At 33.4% G+C, this 17,601-nt stretch overlaps 1 protein-coding gene and 1 long non-coding RNA gene across 2 annotated transcripts; both read left to right on the top strand.

The window, feature by feature from the left end:
• The first annotated feature begins 690 nt into the window (after nucleotides 1-690).
• On the top strand, nucleotides 691-10,401 carry LOC148599800 (uncharacterized). Its single transcript, XM_088558527.1, has 4 exons — nucleotides 691-954; nucleotides 5,194-5,387; nucleotides 7,409-7,483; nucleotides 9,376-10,401. The coding sequence occupies exons 1-4, from the start codon at nucleotides 945-947 to the stop codon at nucleotides 10,189-10,191; spliced, it is 1,095 nt and encodes a 364-aa protein (XP_088414653.1). The 5' UTR covers nucleotides 691-944; the 3' UTR covers nucleotides 10,192-10,401.
• A 1,930-nt stretch (nucleotides 10,402-12,331) lies between these two features.
• Nucleotides 12,332-14,958, top strand: LOC148599799 (uncharacterized). The gene is made up of 7 exons (XR_015917978.1): nucleotides 12,332-12,682; nucleotides 12,908-13,012; nucleotides 13,238-13,342; nucleotides 13,568-13,672; nucleotides 13,898-14,002; nucleotides 14,228-14,332; nucleotides 14,558-14,958. It is a non-coding gene; the product is annotated as an uncharacterized LOC148599799 (long non-coding RNA).
• Nucleotides 14,959-17,601: the final 2,643 nt, after the last annotated feature.

Below are 17,601 nucleotides of genomic sequence, written 5' to 3'. Positions count from 1 at the left end.
ATAATTCACTCCCCCATCATTTGCTATAACTTTGAACTTGTTTTTTTTTTCCATCCTCTAACATTTTTAAGACACAGAAACTGACAATTCGTCTCAACAGACTATAAACTATAATGTATGTGCCCATAATGTCAGATCGGTGTGTATGTGTGTGTGTGTTTATATTTTTTTATTTTTTTATTCTTAAAGAGACAAATCCATATAAAATTCAGACACTGCCATAGGTAGGAGTTTTGGGGCCAGCTACAGCCTGCACTGTGGTGTGAAAGTTTCCGCGTCGTCCATTGAAGACCCTTGGATGGCCTTGAGCTGACATTTGTCATCCTAGTAGGGTTGTTGTGTCTTTGAAATAATCACCATATCCATTCTCGTTATAACCTACATGTATTATGAACGTTTTAATACAATACCATCAATTTTGAAATTCATGTAGTTAAAAGACTGAGGATAAAAAAATCACAAATTCAAAATGAAAACTTGTAAAATAATTTTAATTCAATCAAAGTCTTACCAAATAAATCGATATAAGGAAAATAAAATGTTAACTTGATAGTTGATATTTTAAACGTAATGTTGCAAAAAAAATCCCTTTGTAACGTTTTTTTTTTTTTTTTTTTAAATAAGGGTCAAGTCAAGAATATATTGATACATTCAATTTGAAATCGTTATATTGCGAAATTACCTTTTTAATTTTTTTTTAAATGATGTTACAGGACATTAAATACATAAATAACGGTAATAATGATTTGTTGTATTGCTTAATTCCCTTTTCAATATTACACGGATGGGTGGTCATTCCTATTGATCTATTTATTATATTGAACAGAACTAGTAAGTATAAAAGGAGATTTAAATGCGGTGATAGTTTATTTTGGTATAACTAAGGTACACATTTCAATATCTTTGGCTTTGTGTTACATGTAGCCAATACCCCTAAGATAGCAATGGCGAACGGTAAGAACACTTTTGTTGAGTGTTTTAAGATAGAAATGCTAAAAGTAAAGCTGATGGAAACCATTCAGTCAGTATTATATGTTAATAAATATGTAATTTCATATTGACCCTAATATAGGTTTGAGGTCTGTCATATTGGTCGAGACGGTCGTAATGGCCTCGAGGCATCGCCGAGGACCAATACGGCTGTCGAGGCCAATATAATCGACCAAAACCTATAACAAGGCCAATATGAAATTACATATTTATTGGCAATTTTATTAGCCAATTCAACTAGATGATTTGTAGAACAGTTGTTTTTATGTCTTAGCAAAAACCATGTAGGTTAATTTGCATTAATCAGTCTTAAGTATCCTTTTTGTATAAAATGGAAGACTTTTGTGTGTTTCTGCAGCTTATATTCCTGGTGATCAATATTCCTGAAATAACACAATTCTGAAAGCACTTTTTAGATAAACAAATGTGCAAATGAAGTTATATGCACTTTTGTTTTAGACATTACAATAGGCTTGCCAGGTGTAATAAATTATTGGTGTTCGTATCATAATTATGTTGGATTCCTTTTTTTTTTTTTTTTTGGTTTTCTATGTGCACATCCTTTGATTCTAGTTTATGTTACATGATGTATGTTTTCATATTTGGTCTGTTTAAGCTCCTTAGAGCTTGTGATTGTGTTCGATTAACATGCCAAATCAAAATAAAGTTTTCTTACCTTATTCTAACTTTCTTATTTGTTTGGTTAATTATATGCATGTTAAAGTACATACTCATAAATAATCCAGCAGGATAATGAAGTGAGAATATCTTATTCGAAATGGCGGTTTCAAACGACCGGAAGTTATGATGCCGTATTGGCCCTGATTTGATCCGTATTGACCCCGTATAGATGCTCGGTTTGAATTCATATCAAATGGTCAGTTTTTGACAAATTTTAACGTATTTTAGGTAGTTGGTTAATAATCACATGTACAAGTAGTACCGAATACATCCGTTACCATTGTGAACTGTTTTCATTACTGATGTAAGGTGAGGGTCAAGAGTTTGGAATCTCCTTTCTTTGGGAGAAATTTGGTTATTTTTGTACAAAATGAAACCGAAATGACCACATACTAGTGTTGATTAACCCGTTTTTGAATTTCTGGATCCGACCCTATTTAGTAACCATTCCACAAAGTCATGTAGGATAATTAATAAATAGGGTTAGAATTTTCAAACAAAAAAAAAACGAGTTTCTCTATTAACCACAAGGCGCATCACAATGTTATTCGAATTTTTGCCGAAAACAGAAAAAAAGAATTTTAAGTGAAGGATCACAAGATCGATCTGCTGGTCCAATTAACATTCATGTACATCACTTGTTGTATACCATTTTCTCCCATTCTAAGCCGGTATTTAAATATGCACAGACTTTTTAACCACCGTACGGTTATTGTATTTCTGCGAGAGTTTTCCCGCCATTTTACAGTTCCAAGTTTTCTGCAGATTTCATAGGAGAAACAGATTCTCTAATGCTCTTGGGAATTACAAGATTTCTCCACTCTCTATTAGATTTAGGTTAACCCACGAGCTGGGTTGAAATCTAAAATTTAACTATTTCCAATGTAGTAATCTAGTAATCCCCTCGAATCTATAAATAACCATTGTTGCCTACAAGTACATATTTTTTAAATGTATCTGTATCCTTGGGACTGTTCAATATTCATCGAAGTACTAGGCCGATGAAGTTTATATTTCCTCTTCAAAATATTTATCTACCCAACAGATCCATCACCGAAAAATCTACAGGCCAAGTTACAACTGTCAAAGCAGAAAAATCTATTTGTCCAACTGTATTCTTCATATGATTCTTTGAATATCTGAACTGTACCTAAAGTATATGGAAAAGCAGCTGTGTTAGGCTTCTTACCTTCAGATGTACTGTGGCCCTTTTCACAAAAACTCGTAAGAGTAAAATTAGTCGTATTTTGTGATGCCACAATACTTTTATTTACTATGACGTCATAACTTACGACTAATTATACACTTACGATTTTTTTTGTGAAAAGGACCACTGAACTTGAATAATTTTCTTTTCGTATAATTTTTGTTGATGTGGTTTCTTTTTTTTCAATTCAAAAGGATCATGCCCAGCCTTAAGAGGATATAAAAGAAAAAAATATGCGCTTAGTATACAATTGCACCGGCCAAGTGATTTGATAAAATATTGAACAGTCCAATATGTACGCATATCTACTACATGCATTCAGTCTATGGTTTTTACTGGAACATATCAAATGATGAATACATAGTACTAAAAGTATTGATATACATGTATGATGGTTTTAGGAGAATACGTGTTGTAAGAGGGTGTTGAAAGGGGGCGAGGGGGTCATTTGTTCATTTAAGTACAGCATATCGAATTTTGCAATATACATGTACATTTGTATATCATAATTATGATTGGAATGTTATTAATTAGATTTATGACAAATTTTACAAGAAATTCATCAAATTATCCAAAATAGGGAAGTACTAAATAAGATTGACTGTACACTGAGGACCACCAATGTTGATTTTTCGTTCTTCTTGTTCTTGTCATACACTTTCTCACTTCGATTTCTGCTTCTTCTACGAATCTGGTGTTCTCCTGTAGGCTATCCTCTGTTCGGTATAGCTTTTCCTGGATTGTTGTTGATAATGGCCATGATCTATTGTCTCAACTCCTGATGGTTCTCGCTTGTCTGTAAAAAGTGGGTTGTCTCCTGTTCTGCTTCACCACAGGAACACATTGGAGGTGATACAGCTTTCACCACTCTGTTTGGATGCTGATTTTGACACTTACCTTTTTAAACTGAAGGGGGCTGGGATCGAACGTTTGACAAGGATTTGTTTTCGCCGAAACGCAATTTGAACATCAACCGAAATCAATATTTTTATTTGATCTGCCCTGTTAAGAATATATTTAATGGAAGATTAAAAGCTACGGTGGTACATTTAGGACGAACAATATTTTAAATTTCCCGTAAATTAGTCGAGCGCACGACATAATACTAGTAAGTGGAAAATGTAAAATAGTATGTGTTCTAAATGTACCACCGTAAAAAAACACTTTTTTTCTCAAAATTTGAAACTTTTAAATTCCCCCCTAAAGATCCCCGCTAATAAAATGGTCGGTGCCTTATTTTGTTGCGTCTTATCTTCAGTATGAATATGACAGTCAGTGGTAACTGTTCTGTTGGGGTTTACAGAACAGCTTCAAGTGTAAGTATTTGTAAGAATCGGCCAAAACGGGAAAAATCTGAAACATGCATGTCAAAACCCCACTGATCTGACTGTACAGTTTCACTCAAGGATGTTTTTTCTATTTGAAAAGAACATCATTTGATCTCTGAATCACTTCATTTGCTCAGAATTTTTTCAATGGATTGGTAGAAAAATGGGGTGTTTTTGACAAATAACTAAGTGCACTTGTCATGCAAACTTAATCTACTTGTCAGATAGTTAAGTTTCCTTGTCAGGTAACTAAGTAAACTTTTCAGACAATTTAATTGACTTGTCAGAAGGCTAAATGACAACTGAATGGCATCAATTGTCCTACCACTCCGAATTCGTTTCTTTTATTCGGTATTTTTGTATGTACATGTACTTAAGTACAAGTGACAAGTAGTGGCATATACGTTTTAATGCTATCATAGAAATGCAAGAAATATTTCATTTTTTCAACATTGTCTGCCAAAATCATGAAACGTGTAATGAGTTTACATTGTATTAAAGAAACGAGCTTCTGTAATAAGCACCGGACTGATATACATTTAGGCTAGCAACTTCCGGTGTTAAAGTGTGATAAATAATCAATACAAGCAACAAATTTTGAAACAAATGCATGTGCTCTGAACCGGTTCAACTGTAATATATGTATATGCCACAAGTTCTGAAAAGCGTCTGACTTCCGAAACTCACTCAAGACACTCGCTGCAGACTTCCCACTTATGAAAATTCAAGAATCTGGCAAAATCAGGAAAAATAAATGATTTCCCACTACGTTTTCCGTTAGACTAGAATTATTTCTTAAGATTAAGAATGGTCTTTTTGTAGCGGTAAGTAAGGGAAGGAGACAGGGAGGTTGTGAGTGCTAGTATAAAAAAAAAATTCTGTCTGTATTGTCAACATTCTCACAACCAATTTAACATATTGTTGTTTTTTTTTTTTTTGTTTTTTTTTTTACTATCACTTTACTTTCAATTTTACTTTCGCTTTTAGATAAGAAGAAAGAAACGTTGTCGAAGTTTTGGTGTGTAGCATATTTGTATTGCACATATGCCGTTGTCTTTCTCATCATAGCTGTGATTTCTGTGGTATACCAAAGTGAAATTAGATCTTATGATGTCGTTACCGCAGTGGATTCTGGGAAATGGTATCAGCTATATATTGGCGCCTTTATTATTTTCGCTGTGGTAAGTGTGAAGAATTTGTACAATGAATCATTGCCTTTGTGTAAACAACTCGGTGGGTGTTTCTAGTAAAGCAGAGCGCGCTTCTCCTACTGGTTCATCTTGTCCTTGTCAAATGTTTTAAGTAGTCTCCGGGTTGCAAATTCACTTTTGTTTTGAACGTGTTATTTTCTTTATTACATATGTCATGTTTTCTTGCCTTGTCGTTATCCTTCATTTTTTTTAAAGCTGAAGTTAGTTATGATTTTTCGTGGATTTTGTTTTGTATTGAATACTAATTGGAAACTAAAAGTTTTAGAGCGTAGAAATCCAAACAAAATATACCAGCTTCCTTTGAAGGATACATATTAGTCAATCGGAACACCTCAGCCTTTCTAGTAAAACCGAAGAAAAATCTCGAAGTCACCAGTAGGAAGAATCTGTATGGAATTTTGACCGATCGGATTCTAAAATTATAGTTTCATTGGTTGAAATTTTTACCATTACTTTTTTCTCAAGCTACTCGCTTCGAGCTAAAAATTTTAACCGAGTTATTGTGCTATATTTCTAGTGATATCTAACCAAATTTTAAGCTCCACCTGGTGAATAGAACTAATTTTAGTCGAGTATAACTACAATTCCGGCAAATTTTTCAAGAAGCAATTCCTCGTTCTGCATCCGACGCTGTCTTGTTGTGGAGCTGAAAAAGCCGAGTAGTTAGGGACCGGTCAAAATTTATCGCCACATAAGACCGGTGCAACAAAAAATAGCCTAAATAAAAGTTGCAACCATATGGCAATCTGATTTTGGAAAAAAATGATGTCCTATTTGAACTTGGTAAGAAAAAAGTTAGTGTACTATCATGGTTTTCTTATAAATTTTGTATTTGAAAATATTATATAAACACATACAGTGTATTAAAGACCTTACAAATGAGGTATTGATATAAAACTATTTCTATTTTAATACATATACAGTGGCGGATCCAAGGGGGGCCCCCCTTGCAAAATTGCAATTTTTAAAAAGTGTTGAAAAATTGTTCAAGATACCCTCAGAATGCAGGATTTGAGGTTTAATATTTCAAAAATTTTTTGGGCAACCCCCTCTAGCAAATTCGGAACACTTCGTGATCGTCACCGGTGATCCTGACAAAAAAAGAAATTTTTGACCCCCCCCCTTTACCTAAAACTCTGGATCCACCATTTATATACATGTAGCTATTCCAGTTACAATGAATTATGTTAGATAGTCGTATTTTCTACCGCGTTTATATGTTGTAGACTTTTTTTTGTTACAATAGTTCGTTTTTTGAAAGTTAATAACAAAACAATTAGTTCAAAGTATTTGTTAAAAAAATGTCCTATGGATATTATGAGTAAAAAAAGTGGTGTCCCAAAAAAAGCATTAAATCATTAAATTAAAAAAAAATGTCTGTCCTACTGCTATTTGCACTTGTCCGATGTGGCGATAAATTTTGACCGGTCCCTAGTTCTGCTTTCTTGGATGTGAAAGTTTTAACCAAGCATAGGCACTGCTCATTGAAGTTCAAAAGAACAATATCAATTCTGAGCACGCGTTGAAACAGCATATTGACCCATACCTCTGCAACAAAAGAAAATAAGCCCCGAAACAGTGTCTGACGTTCGAATCTCACTTTAGACTCTGCAGTAGCCCTCTCAGAAAATGCAAGGATCTTGCAAAGTAAGGAAAGGGTGAATGAATTTACTAGAAATTATCCGATTGTCATACGACGTTTAATATGAAAAGTGTCCTAGAATTTCGAAAGGCCTATCTGCAGCTGTTAGTTAGAAACGGATGAGCATCCGCCTCTCCGTGGAAATTGGGCAAAAAAGATAACCTAGGGCAGATTCAGAGCTTTTATGAAAGGCAGGATCCACAACACAAGAGATCTTTATTTCATGAATAACTATTTATGGAATGGAAGCTGGAACCTATTCTCGCGAATTTACAGGATAGTATATGGCAAGACTTAGAACATGTAAAAATCCTTTATATAATTATCAGCTTGTCTTATTTATTTGTAGCTATGCATTACAAGCGTTAGTCACTGCTGTTGTTATGATGAGAATGAAAAGTCACAAGACCAGATAAACAAGAAGGTAAGATTACGCTATTTCCATAGTTCAGACGTTGATCTCTAAAAGATGTTACTAAAAGAGGTAAGTGGAAAACGGAACGACAACTATAATAATAGCCTTTTATCCTACATTCTCTACGTTTTCCGTTTCTGTATTTTGGCGACACCTGTTGATATATAAGATAAATAGCACACTTTATACTTAGAATGGGAGGAGTTCAACACAATGCTTCAAATCAAATCAAATTAGCTTTATTTTAAGTCGGCAAGTTCATAACAAACACACAACATAAGGTCTTAGGAGCTTTTAAAACCGAGAAAAGGTACATAAATAACTATACAGTGAATTTGAGTTAGAATTGGATTTCATAAAATTTGACTAAAAGCTGCAGAAACACAAAAAAAAAATCTTCCTTTTTACACAAAAAGGATATTTAAGACTGATTGTATGCAAATAAACCTACATGTTCTTGGAAAAAACACGTAAACAACTGTTCTACAAATTATCTGTTTGAGTTTGGTCAATAAAATTGTTAATAAATATGTAATTTCATGTTGGCCCTATTGGCTTTGACAGCCGTATTGGCCCTCGGAGATGTCTCGGGACCAGAACGACCGCCTCGACCAATATGACATACCTCAAACCTATAACAGGGCCAATATGAAATTACATATTTATCAACATGATATACAGGTGGAGCCTAATCATGTAATATATTTTTAAAGTTTCTATTGTCATTACTCTGAGACGTCTTACATGTAAAGAATGCATCTTGACCTTTGCCAAAAGAGCATCATACTCTTATGAGTCATATTCAAAATAGACATACAGCTGTACCGTAAAGCTCTTTTTTGTATTTTTCTATTTTCCTTGAATTAGTCAATAAACAAAAGTGTCAAGAAAATTTGACAATATGAATGTGTGAAAAATAGTTAATCTACATAATTTACATAGGTTTCTGCTGATTCTTTCTAAAATATTAAATTTTTGTACAGCTTTCATTGTCAATATGATTGTCAATATCTACACCTAACTAAATGTTTTACAATATCTTCACAATATATTAATATAACCAATATAGCTGAATATAGCTGAAATATTGAGCTCGGGCGTTAAATCCCAGTAATAAATTAATCAATCGCATCCCTTTTTTTCATATCATCATCATTTTTTCCTGTTCGTTCATCGTCTGAATATCGCTGAAAAATTGCTGCTCGGGCTTTAAATTCCACTCAATCAATCAGTCAATCAATCAATCCTTTGTCAATAAAGTTAAAAAAAAAGTAAAAATGCTTCTGTACCGTTCTAACTGCATTACTTCATTATACTCACACACTTTTATCTAGTTTTTGATCTGTTTTTTATGATTATTTCTTTTGTATTTAAATACTTAGCTATTAATACGGACCAAATATAGCTCGTTATAAACAGATGCTTGGGAAACATGTACACGTACATTGTAAGATGTTACATGTATGAGTTACACGCGTGATAAAAGAGTAATCAAGGGAACCAAGGTTGTAGCGGTAATAAAAGAAAATGTAACCAAGGGACTAAGACCAGACATGGAAAACAGACATACACAACAAAGAACATCAAGTAACTAAAATCAGACATACAAAGTAACAAAAGCAAATGAGCAACTCGGACTCCACTAAAAACTGGGACCATGGACCAGGTGCACCGGTAGGGTAAGCGTCCTCTGCTTTTCTAGAAACACCCGCCGAGTTGCTCACGGACATTGTTATATAAAGCTTGAAACAACTAACACACAATAAACGAGCATGCTTGATTTATACTTCGCAGGGTAAGACTTATGATAAAACACAATAATTTTGTTTGTGGAAGTATAATTATATTAGGCGTGCTCAAGACGAATTGTACTCGACATGATTGTTTTTTTTATTTTTCAGCTGCCTTGCTTGAGATGGGTATTGGTACTTTTCTTCTTTGGAATTGTAGCTGCCTCTATTTTCGCTTTCTCGTATGTAAACAAGTTTAACTCCCTTTCTCGCTGTCCAGATAACAGTACTGAAATAGAAATAAGGCGACAAAATGGCGATAAAGAAGTCGACAAATGTGTTACATATACCCAGTATTTAATCTCAGTATTTTTCGTAGTTAGTTTTGTTTTATTGCTTGTAACATTTGTAAGTGAAGCTTGTGATCGAATTCCCGGAAAGGATGAGTTAGGAAAAGAGTCGCCCAAGAAACCTGCTCCAAAAATCAATCCTGTAAAACAAAACGAAAACAAGAATTCAAGTAGTCCAAAACCAAAACCAGCAGAGAAGTCAAATGTGCCGAAGCAGGATAAAAAAATGAACACAAGAGCAATGTTAGATCCGGAAATTAGCAAAGATAGTCGAAAGAAGGAAGGAAAGCATAAAAAAGAAAAGAAAAAGAAAAACAAAGATGAAAATAAGGGCGCAGGTTTCAGCACACTGAATCCATTGAACACGGAGCTACAGCAAAACAATGTTTTACTTTTAACACAGAACGAGAAACTGAAGCAAGAAATTGAACTTCTTAATCTTAAGATCTCGCATTATCAAAATCAACCAAGCACAGGGATAACAACTATGTACCACGTGGAATCTGAAATGGACACCCGACCCCCTCTAACGATACCACTTCCTCCCACGTATAGACCCCTTTGTAATACACAGGAGTCTACCCTCCCACCGGTGGCTCCACCCCCACACAGTAAAAGTATGGATCAGAATGTTTAGAATTGGAGTTTTTATTTATGTTTTCTATATTTTTTTTTTGGGGGGGAGGGTTAATAAAAAAAATTATTGGTAAAAAAAAAGGATGGATAGGACATAACTGCGCACATTACATGTACAAAAATGTTCTTGTATAACATTAATAAGGAACAAAATGTAAACTTCTTTTTTTTATTTGCATAGCAACCATTGTGTCAGTACAATATATGTGCTAAAGACAATAAATTAAAAAGAAATAGATTTCTGAAGTCTTATTCTGGAGAAAATTATTTGTTCTCACCCGATTTTTTTCTATTGTTTTCTTTACGTTCTAATCAATTCATGAAGGGCGTGCTATGAATAAATCTAAATATACTGCTAACATATTATATTTTAAGTTTCTGTGTAAGAATCAGACAATGGTGGCACATCGTATTTCTCGATTTGGTCATTTTTCCTCAAATACATTCAATACATCTATAATACAACTGAAAAAAAATTATTTAAATTTATCCTGAAGCATCTGTGACATACATATTTTTTGACTGCTTATATAAGGAAAAAAAATGCGGGAAAATTTTCACGCCATTTTAATATTCCATAGTGTATTTCAACTAAATTTGACCTATCAATATCTTACAAAGGCAAATTTTACAAACACTTTGATCGTTATTTCCGGATGTTAGCGGGTATAAATTCTTGGTTAATGCAATAAAATCTTTGCTTTTTTTTCTTTCATGTGCCACACCTTATATAAATTTTGCCCGATTCTTAGACGGAAAAGTATTTAATTTTGGTTATTGCTGATTTGCGGAATCTGTCAAGTGGATATATTTGCGAGTATCAATTTTTGCGGTTTTAAAACATGCTAAGCCTTATATATGTTAAAAATAGAAATTCCGTTTTTCTGTCCATCGCGAATATAGCGAAAATCAATACACCCCGAAAATGTTAATTTACTTTTACAATAACTATACTGAGAACGAGCTTCTCAACTGAAAACAATATGCAAGCAGTTGAGTATGAATGTTTTGCTCCCATGTACTTGCCAAGTTTTTGTATTTCATATAAAACAAATCTTAAAAACTCAGGGTCTTCGAAATAACAGAAAATTGCGGCTAATTCTTGGTAAATTGACCACTAATCTTTATTTTGAAAGTGGGTTAACAAAGAGTTGACTTATCTGTTTGCATCTACCCCCCCCCCCCACACACACACACACCCCATAGGCCGGACGCACTCAAAATTAGGGGTTAACAAAGGGTATTGTTTTAACTGAATCAAAATAAAGAGAGATAATGTTTAAAAAAGAGTTATACATGTATGTATGCATATGTATGAGGAATGGTACGTCACGTGACAAGGTACAAATGTATCGCATGGATGAGATACTCCACATTCAGTCGTATACATGCATCCTCACAAGTCAAGGTTTCGGGTCTACCTGCGCTCCCTCAAACTCAAAACCCCCAAAAATATGAGAAAAAAGCAGGGTTATATTAAAACACAAGGTTATTGTTGTAAATGGTTAGTATTGAACTCATTGATTTATTTTTTTTTAAACTCACCATTCTGATAACGAAGGACATTTAATCAACACACAACAAAATGCGTGATATATCGTATTGTGAAGTGTGAAATATTCATGTTCGATCTCAGTTTAAATGGAGCACTTAGATGAATTAACACAAAACTACCCAACATGCTGCATAATTGAATTACAAACTACTACACTCCTTGAGACGTTTAGGTTTCCCGCACGCATGATACCGAAACGCACGCTAAACGGGGGTCATGCTACCCTTTTGTTAAAAGTGATTTATATCAGAAAATAACTTCCATGCAAGCGAACCTCTTTCACGGGTTGCAGTAATTCGGTTTTGTAATGTAAATTAAAGCATGGACTGTAAAATCATTGGTGACAGTTACACGCATAGACCTGTAATTAATTATAACTCCCTGTTACATGTACGGTTTTAATTCGCTAGTAAAATTATAAAAACCTTATATAAATTAAAAGAAAAAAAACTCATTCACTAGTAAGCAGATCCTTTCAGTAAATATAATTATATACAAGGACTTTTATAATAGCCTATCAAAATCCTTTGGTTGTTGTATTCAAAAAAGAAGTATTAAAATGATATAATTGGATTAATGTGGATAATTTCATGCAAACTTTTGGTGAAAATGAGGAAATATTATACTATGACACACCCCTTTTTTTCTAGACCCCCACCCCTTTTAGAACCCACTTTTAAAATCTCGGTTAAGTTTACGTACGACACTACACAGGCCAGGTGACGAATAGAATCGCCCTGAGGTAATTTTAAAAAAAATTAATTGTTTTATGGCTCAGACAGAACAGGTGACTCAACAGGTGACAGGATTTACCTGTCCAATATTGCAGTAGAAGATGTTCGTTCCCTTACAGTTCTGATCATCCGTGTGTATATAGTGTACAAAAGTGCGTTCCTGTTATATACAAGAAGCTTTTACAGATGAGATGATGACAAAGGTATACTAGTATATTCCAACATTACAGTAAAAATCCTTAATTGTATAATTTCAAAATCGCCTACATACATGTAGGGAAACTGAAGCTCTAAAGTCTGTCATACGTCTGGTTATAGCTACAATTTATATGATATGCATTAAACTGTATTGTACATACGTGTAATAAGATTCACCCATTCAACTTTTCGAAACACTGTACGGTAGAATCTGTCCAATATTGCAGTAGAAGATGTTCGTTCCCTTACAATTCTGATCATCCGTGTGTATATAGTGTACAAAAGTGCGTTCCTGTTATATACAAGAAGCTTTTACAGATGAGATGATGACAAATGTATACTAGTATATTCCAACATTACAGTAAAAATCCTTAATTGTATAATTTCAAAATCGCCTACATACATGTAGGGAAACTGAAGCTCTAAAGTCTGTCATACCTCTGGTTATAGCTACAATTTATATGATATGCATTAAACTGTATTGTACATACGTGTAATAAGATTCACCCATTCAACTTTTCGAAACACTGTACGGTAGAATCTGTCCAATATTGCAGTAGAAGATGTTCGTTCCCTTACAGTTCTGATCATCCGTGTGTATATAGTGTACAAAAGTGCGTTCCTGTTATATACAAGAAGCTTTTACAGATGAGATGATGACAAAGGTATACTAGTATATTCCAACATTACAGTAAAAATCCTTAATTGTATAATTTCAAAATCGCCTACATACATGTAGGGAAACTGAAGCTCTAAAGTCTGTCATACGTCTGGTTATAGCTACAATTTATATGATATGCATTAAACTGTATTGTACATACGTGTAATAAGATTCACCCATTCAACTTTTCGAAACACTGTACGGTAGAATCTGTCCAATATTGCAGTAGAAGATGTTCGTTCCCTTACAATTCTGATCATCCGTGTGTATATAGTGTACAAAAGTGCGTTCCTGTTATATACAAGAAGCTTTTACAGATGAGATGATGACAAATGTATACTAGTATATTCCAACATTACAGTAAAAATCCTTAATTGTATAATTTCAAAATCGCCTACATACATGTAGGGAAACTGAAGCTCTAAAGTCTGTCATACCTCTGGTTATAGCTACAATTTATATGATATGCATTAAACTGTATTGTACATACGTGTAATAAGATTCACCCATTCAACTTTTCGAAACACTGTACGGTAGAATCTGTCCAATATTGCAGTAGAAGATGTTCGTTCCCTTACAGTTCTGATCATCCGTGTGTATATAGTGTACAAAAGTGCGTTCCTGTTATATACAAGAAGCTTTTACAGATGAGATGATGACAAAGGTATACTAGTATATTCCAACAATACAGTAAAAATCCTTAATTGTATAATTTCAAAATCGCCTACATACATGTAGGGAAACTGAAGCTCTAAAGTCTGTCATACGTCTGGTTATAGCTACAATTTATATGATATGCATTAAACTGTATCGTACATACGTGTAATAAGATTCACCCATTCAACTTTTCGAAACACTGTACGGTAGAATCTGTCCAATATTGCAGTAGAAGATGTTCGTTCCCTTACAATTCTGATCATCCGTGTGTATATAGTGTACAAAAGTGCGTTCCTGTTATATACAAGAAGCTTTTACAGATGAGATGATGACAAATGTATACTAGTATATTCCAACATTACAGTAAAAATCCTTAATTGTATAATTTCAAAATCGCCTACATACATGTAGGGAAACTGAAGCTCTAAAGTCTGTCATACCTCTGGTTATAGCTACAATTTATATGATATGCATTAAACTGTATTGTACATACGTGTAATAAGATTCACCCATTCAACTTTTCGAAACACTGTACGGTAGAATCTGTCCAATATTGCAGTAGAAGATGTTCGTTCCCTTACAGTTCTGATCATCCGTGTGTATATAGTGTACAAAAGTGCGTTCCTGTTATATACAAGAAGCTTTTACAGATGAGATGATGACAAAGTAATACTAGTATATTCCAACATTACAGTAAAAATCCTTAATTGTATAATTTCAAAATCGCCTACATACATGTAGGGAAACTGAAGCTCTAAAGTCTGTCATACGTCTGGTTATAGCTACAATTTATATGATATGCATTAAACTGTATTGTACATACGTGTAATAAGATTCACCCATTCTACTTTTCGAAACACTATACGGTGGAATCTATATGTACAATCTATACCTGGTGTACACTGAACATACTATTTTGTACAGTTCATATTGGTTACCAAGTGTCTACACGTTGAAGTTCAATGAAAGTGTACATTGCGCGTTTTCGATTCAACGTTTGCGCCAACTGGATAAAAAACTAGTTTAATTGTCCCAACATATTTCCCCGTGGTTGAATTGCGCTTAAAAAGGCTGGCACTAATTGTATCAGTCTACCTGTAAAAGGCAGTGATATCAAATATTTCATAAAAAATATGAAAATAAAATAGAAGTTAGGAATATATATATCCAAAAAATGCCAAAAAGATGTAATCTACACCTAAATAGATTTACCTTGTATTGGATCTAGTATTGAAAAATCTTTTAAATGGACATTAACTCCGCCCGGATAACTTGCCGGTCCCAAGTCTGGATGTCCCTATCATATGTAAAATCAATTTCAATTCTTCCCATGCGCGGTTGAGCCACGGTGCTTCACACGTCATACAATAAGGACACAACCAATGTCATGCCAAAAACTGTTTTAAAATATAGGAGAGTTCTTCGTGATGTCATCACTTACCTGTGATTTGGATTTGGTTGGCAAAAAATCCCTTGATTGGCATGGGGCATCAAATTTATATCATCATAACGTTTTCGTTTTTTAAGGTAATTGAAAAATTCTTTTGGTTCTCTACACTGCCAATAAAACTCTTTTTATCCACGGAATTTTAAAATAAATATTCAGTAATTAGACTATGTGAGCATAAAAAATTTAAAATAATTTTTAATGATAATAAAGGTTTACATATAAATATCATTTCAAATTTATTTTTTAAGTAAAAGAGTAATAAATTTACACATAAAATATGAATTATTTTACCTAAATGAAACATTTTACAGAACCAAAATTGGATATAGAATAACAAAGTTATAAAGTTTTGAAAATTGGGATTCTAATCATGAATTTGCTAATTGTTTATTTCGTTGTTTATTTGCCAACCAATTTGACACTTAATGATATGAAAATTAGTGAATATGACATCACTAATGAAATTGGCGAACACTCCTATAGTGGTCCAATTTCTATTTAAAGACTCCATGAGCGAATCAATGAAATACCAAAAAAATGTCATCCTTAAAGATCTGACAAGAATATCATAACATTATATCCCTTACGAATAAGCCTATTCAACGGTTTAGTTTACTTATTGGACGAGTATCGAGATTTCCGTGCTATGTGTAGAATATTACCGTAAAACAAAGGGTGAGAAACAAACATGAATATTTTTCCATAACAAATGAATGGTTATTAACAAAGTTATCGAAGTGATAAACTCTATATAAGAGTCAAAATGAAAAGTCTGCATAAAATTTAAATGGTATCAAAGTACAACCGGAAAGTTTGCAACCATTGCAATGGTCATCGTCACTCGGTACAGGCATTTCCTTTGGACATTGAGAATTAAACCAGGTTTTATGGCGGCTGTCCTTGGTCCCCTTATAAATTGATTTTTTAATGTGACATTTGTGCATAAGAAATAATCAAGCAAATAGTTGCTTCACATATTTTCGATAAAAGTGAATAGAATATATCATTTTCATAATTTTCTTGGGAAAATTTAGGGTCCTATGTCAGTTCCTATTTTGTAAATATCTTGATCTGCCACACGAAACACGTGCGAAGCCATATTACGGGATGTATTTATTACCTAGATTATAAGTGCCCCCAGCTAAACCGACCACTTCCTGTATATTGTACTTAATTAACAGTAAATCGGAATATCGAGCTGTTAATACCTGTAGTAATTTCTCGTAATAAACGAAAATTTGAGTTTTACGTATAATTTTGACTGCAGATTATGATTTTTTAAATTCATTGTAAAGATCAATTCAAATCAATATCTGTATAAGTTAAGTAAGGCAATCATGCTTACCAGTACAATGTTACAACAAACAACAGTACATATCCCAGTATTCTAACACCTGAACAGAAGTTAATATACGTTACAAATGCAAATACACAATCATAATTAAAGTAATTAAGTTAAGACTGTAAATACATGGACCAGGAACCTACATAAATTACGCATCACCTTGAAATTTCCAGTGATTTTGAAATATATGCATGTACTATATTTTGAAAGAGGAGAGGCTTCTAAAATAATAAGGCTAGACATACTGGCGTCACAACTCGATACAAAATGAAATTCATCCTCGACACTTTTCATTGTGCACAAAGCACACTATCTATTTGACATCTCTATACCATAGTAACCCCCAGTTTCAACAAACAAGGAATGTGATGATTATCTTAGTTTACATCTAGTAAGGCATTTTTTTGTAATAAGTCCGTTTTGTTAAATATCTTTGCAGACTTGGTACAAATTCAACAACAAATTTGTACAAATAACACTTAGGAGAACCCTGAAAGGTTCCGTTTAGATCAAATGTTAAGTACCAGTCAACATAAAATTCAGACACTGCTAATGGAAAAGTGATTCATGTTGGATAAAAAGTAATTCACAGTGAAGAAAACCTACCAAACAAACGATGTTTCTGTGCAAATTTCATTTACAATCTACATTTTTGTACATACTTTTTCTCTATTTAGCGCAACAAACATATAAAAAACTAAGATTATGTGATCAGTAACTGTTTCTAAACAAGAAATAAAATTAAATTGGGTTGGTTTTTGACGTGCTGTCTGATTTTTAGAAAGCCTGATAAAAAAGTACTTACGATTAA

Source organism: Perna viridis, chromosome 13 (genome assembly GCF_037379345.1).
Source record: "Perna viridis isolate PV_CMFRI_1.1 ecotype Kerala chromosome 13, ASM3737934v1, whole genome shotgun sequence".
NCBI classification, from domain to species: domain Eukaryota; kingdom Metazoa; phylum Mollusca; class Bivalvia; order Mytilida; family Mytilidae; genus Perna; species Perna viridis.
This window is presented reverse-complemented; position numbering and strand designations above follow the sequence as displayed.

Coding starts and splice junctions, on each gene's coding strand:
- LOC148599800 (XM_088558527.1), top strand. Junction 5,388..7,408: donor CCTTTATTATTTTCGCTGTG/GTAAGTGTGAAG, acceptor ATTTATTTGTAG/CTATGCATTACAAGCGTTAG. Junction 7,484..9,375: donor AAGACCAGATAAACAAGAAG/GTAAGATTACGC, acceptor TTTATTTTTCAG/CTGCCTTGCTTGAGATGGGT.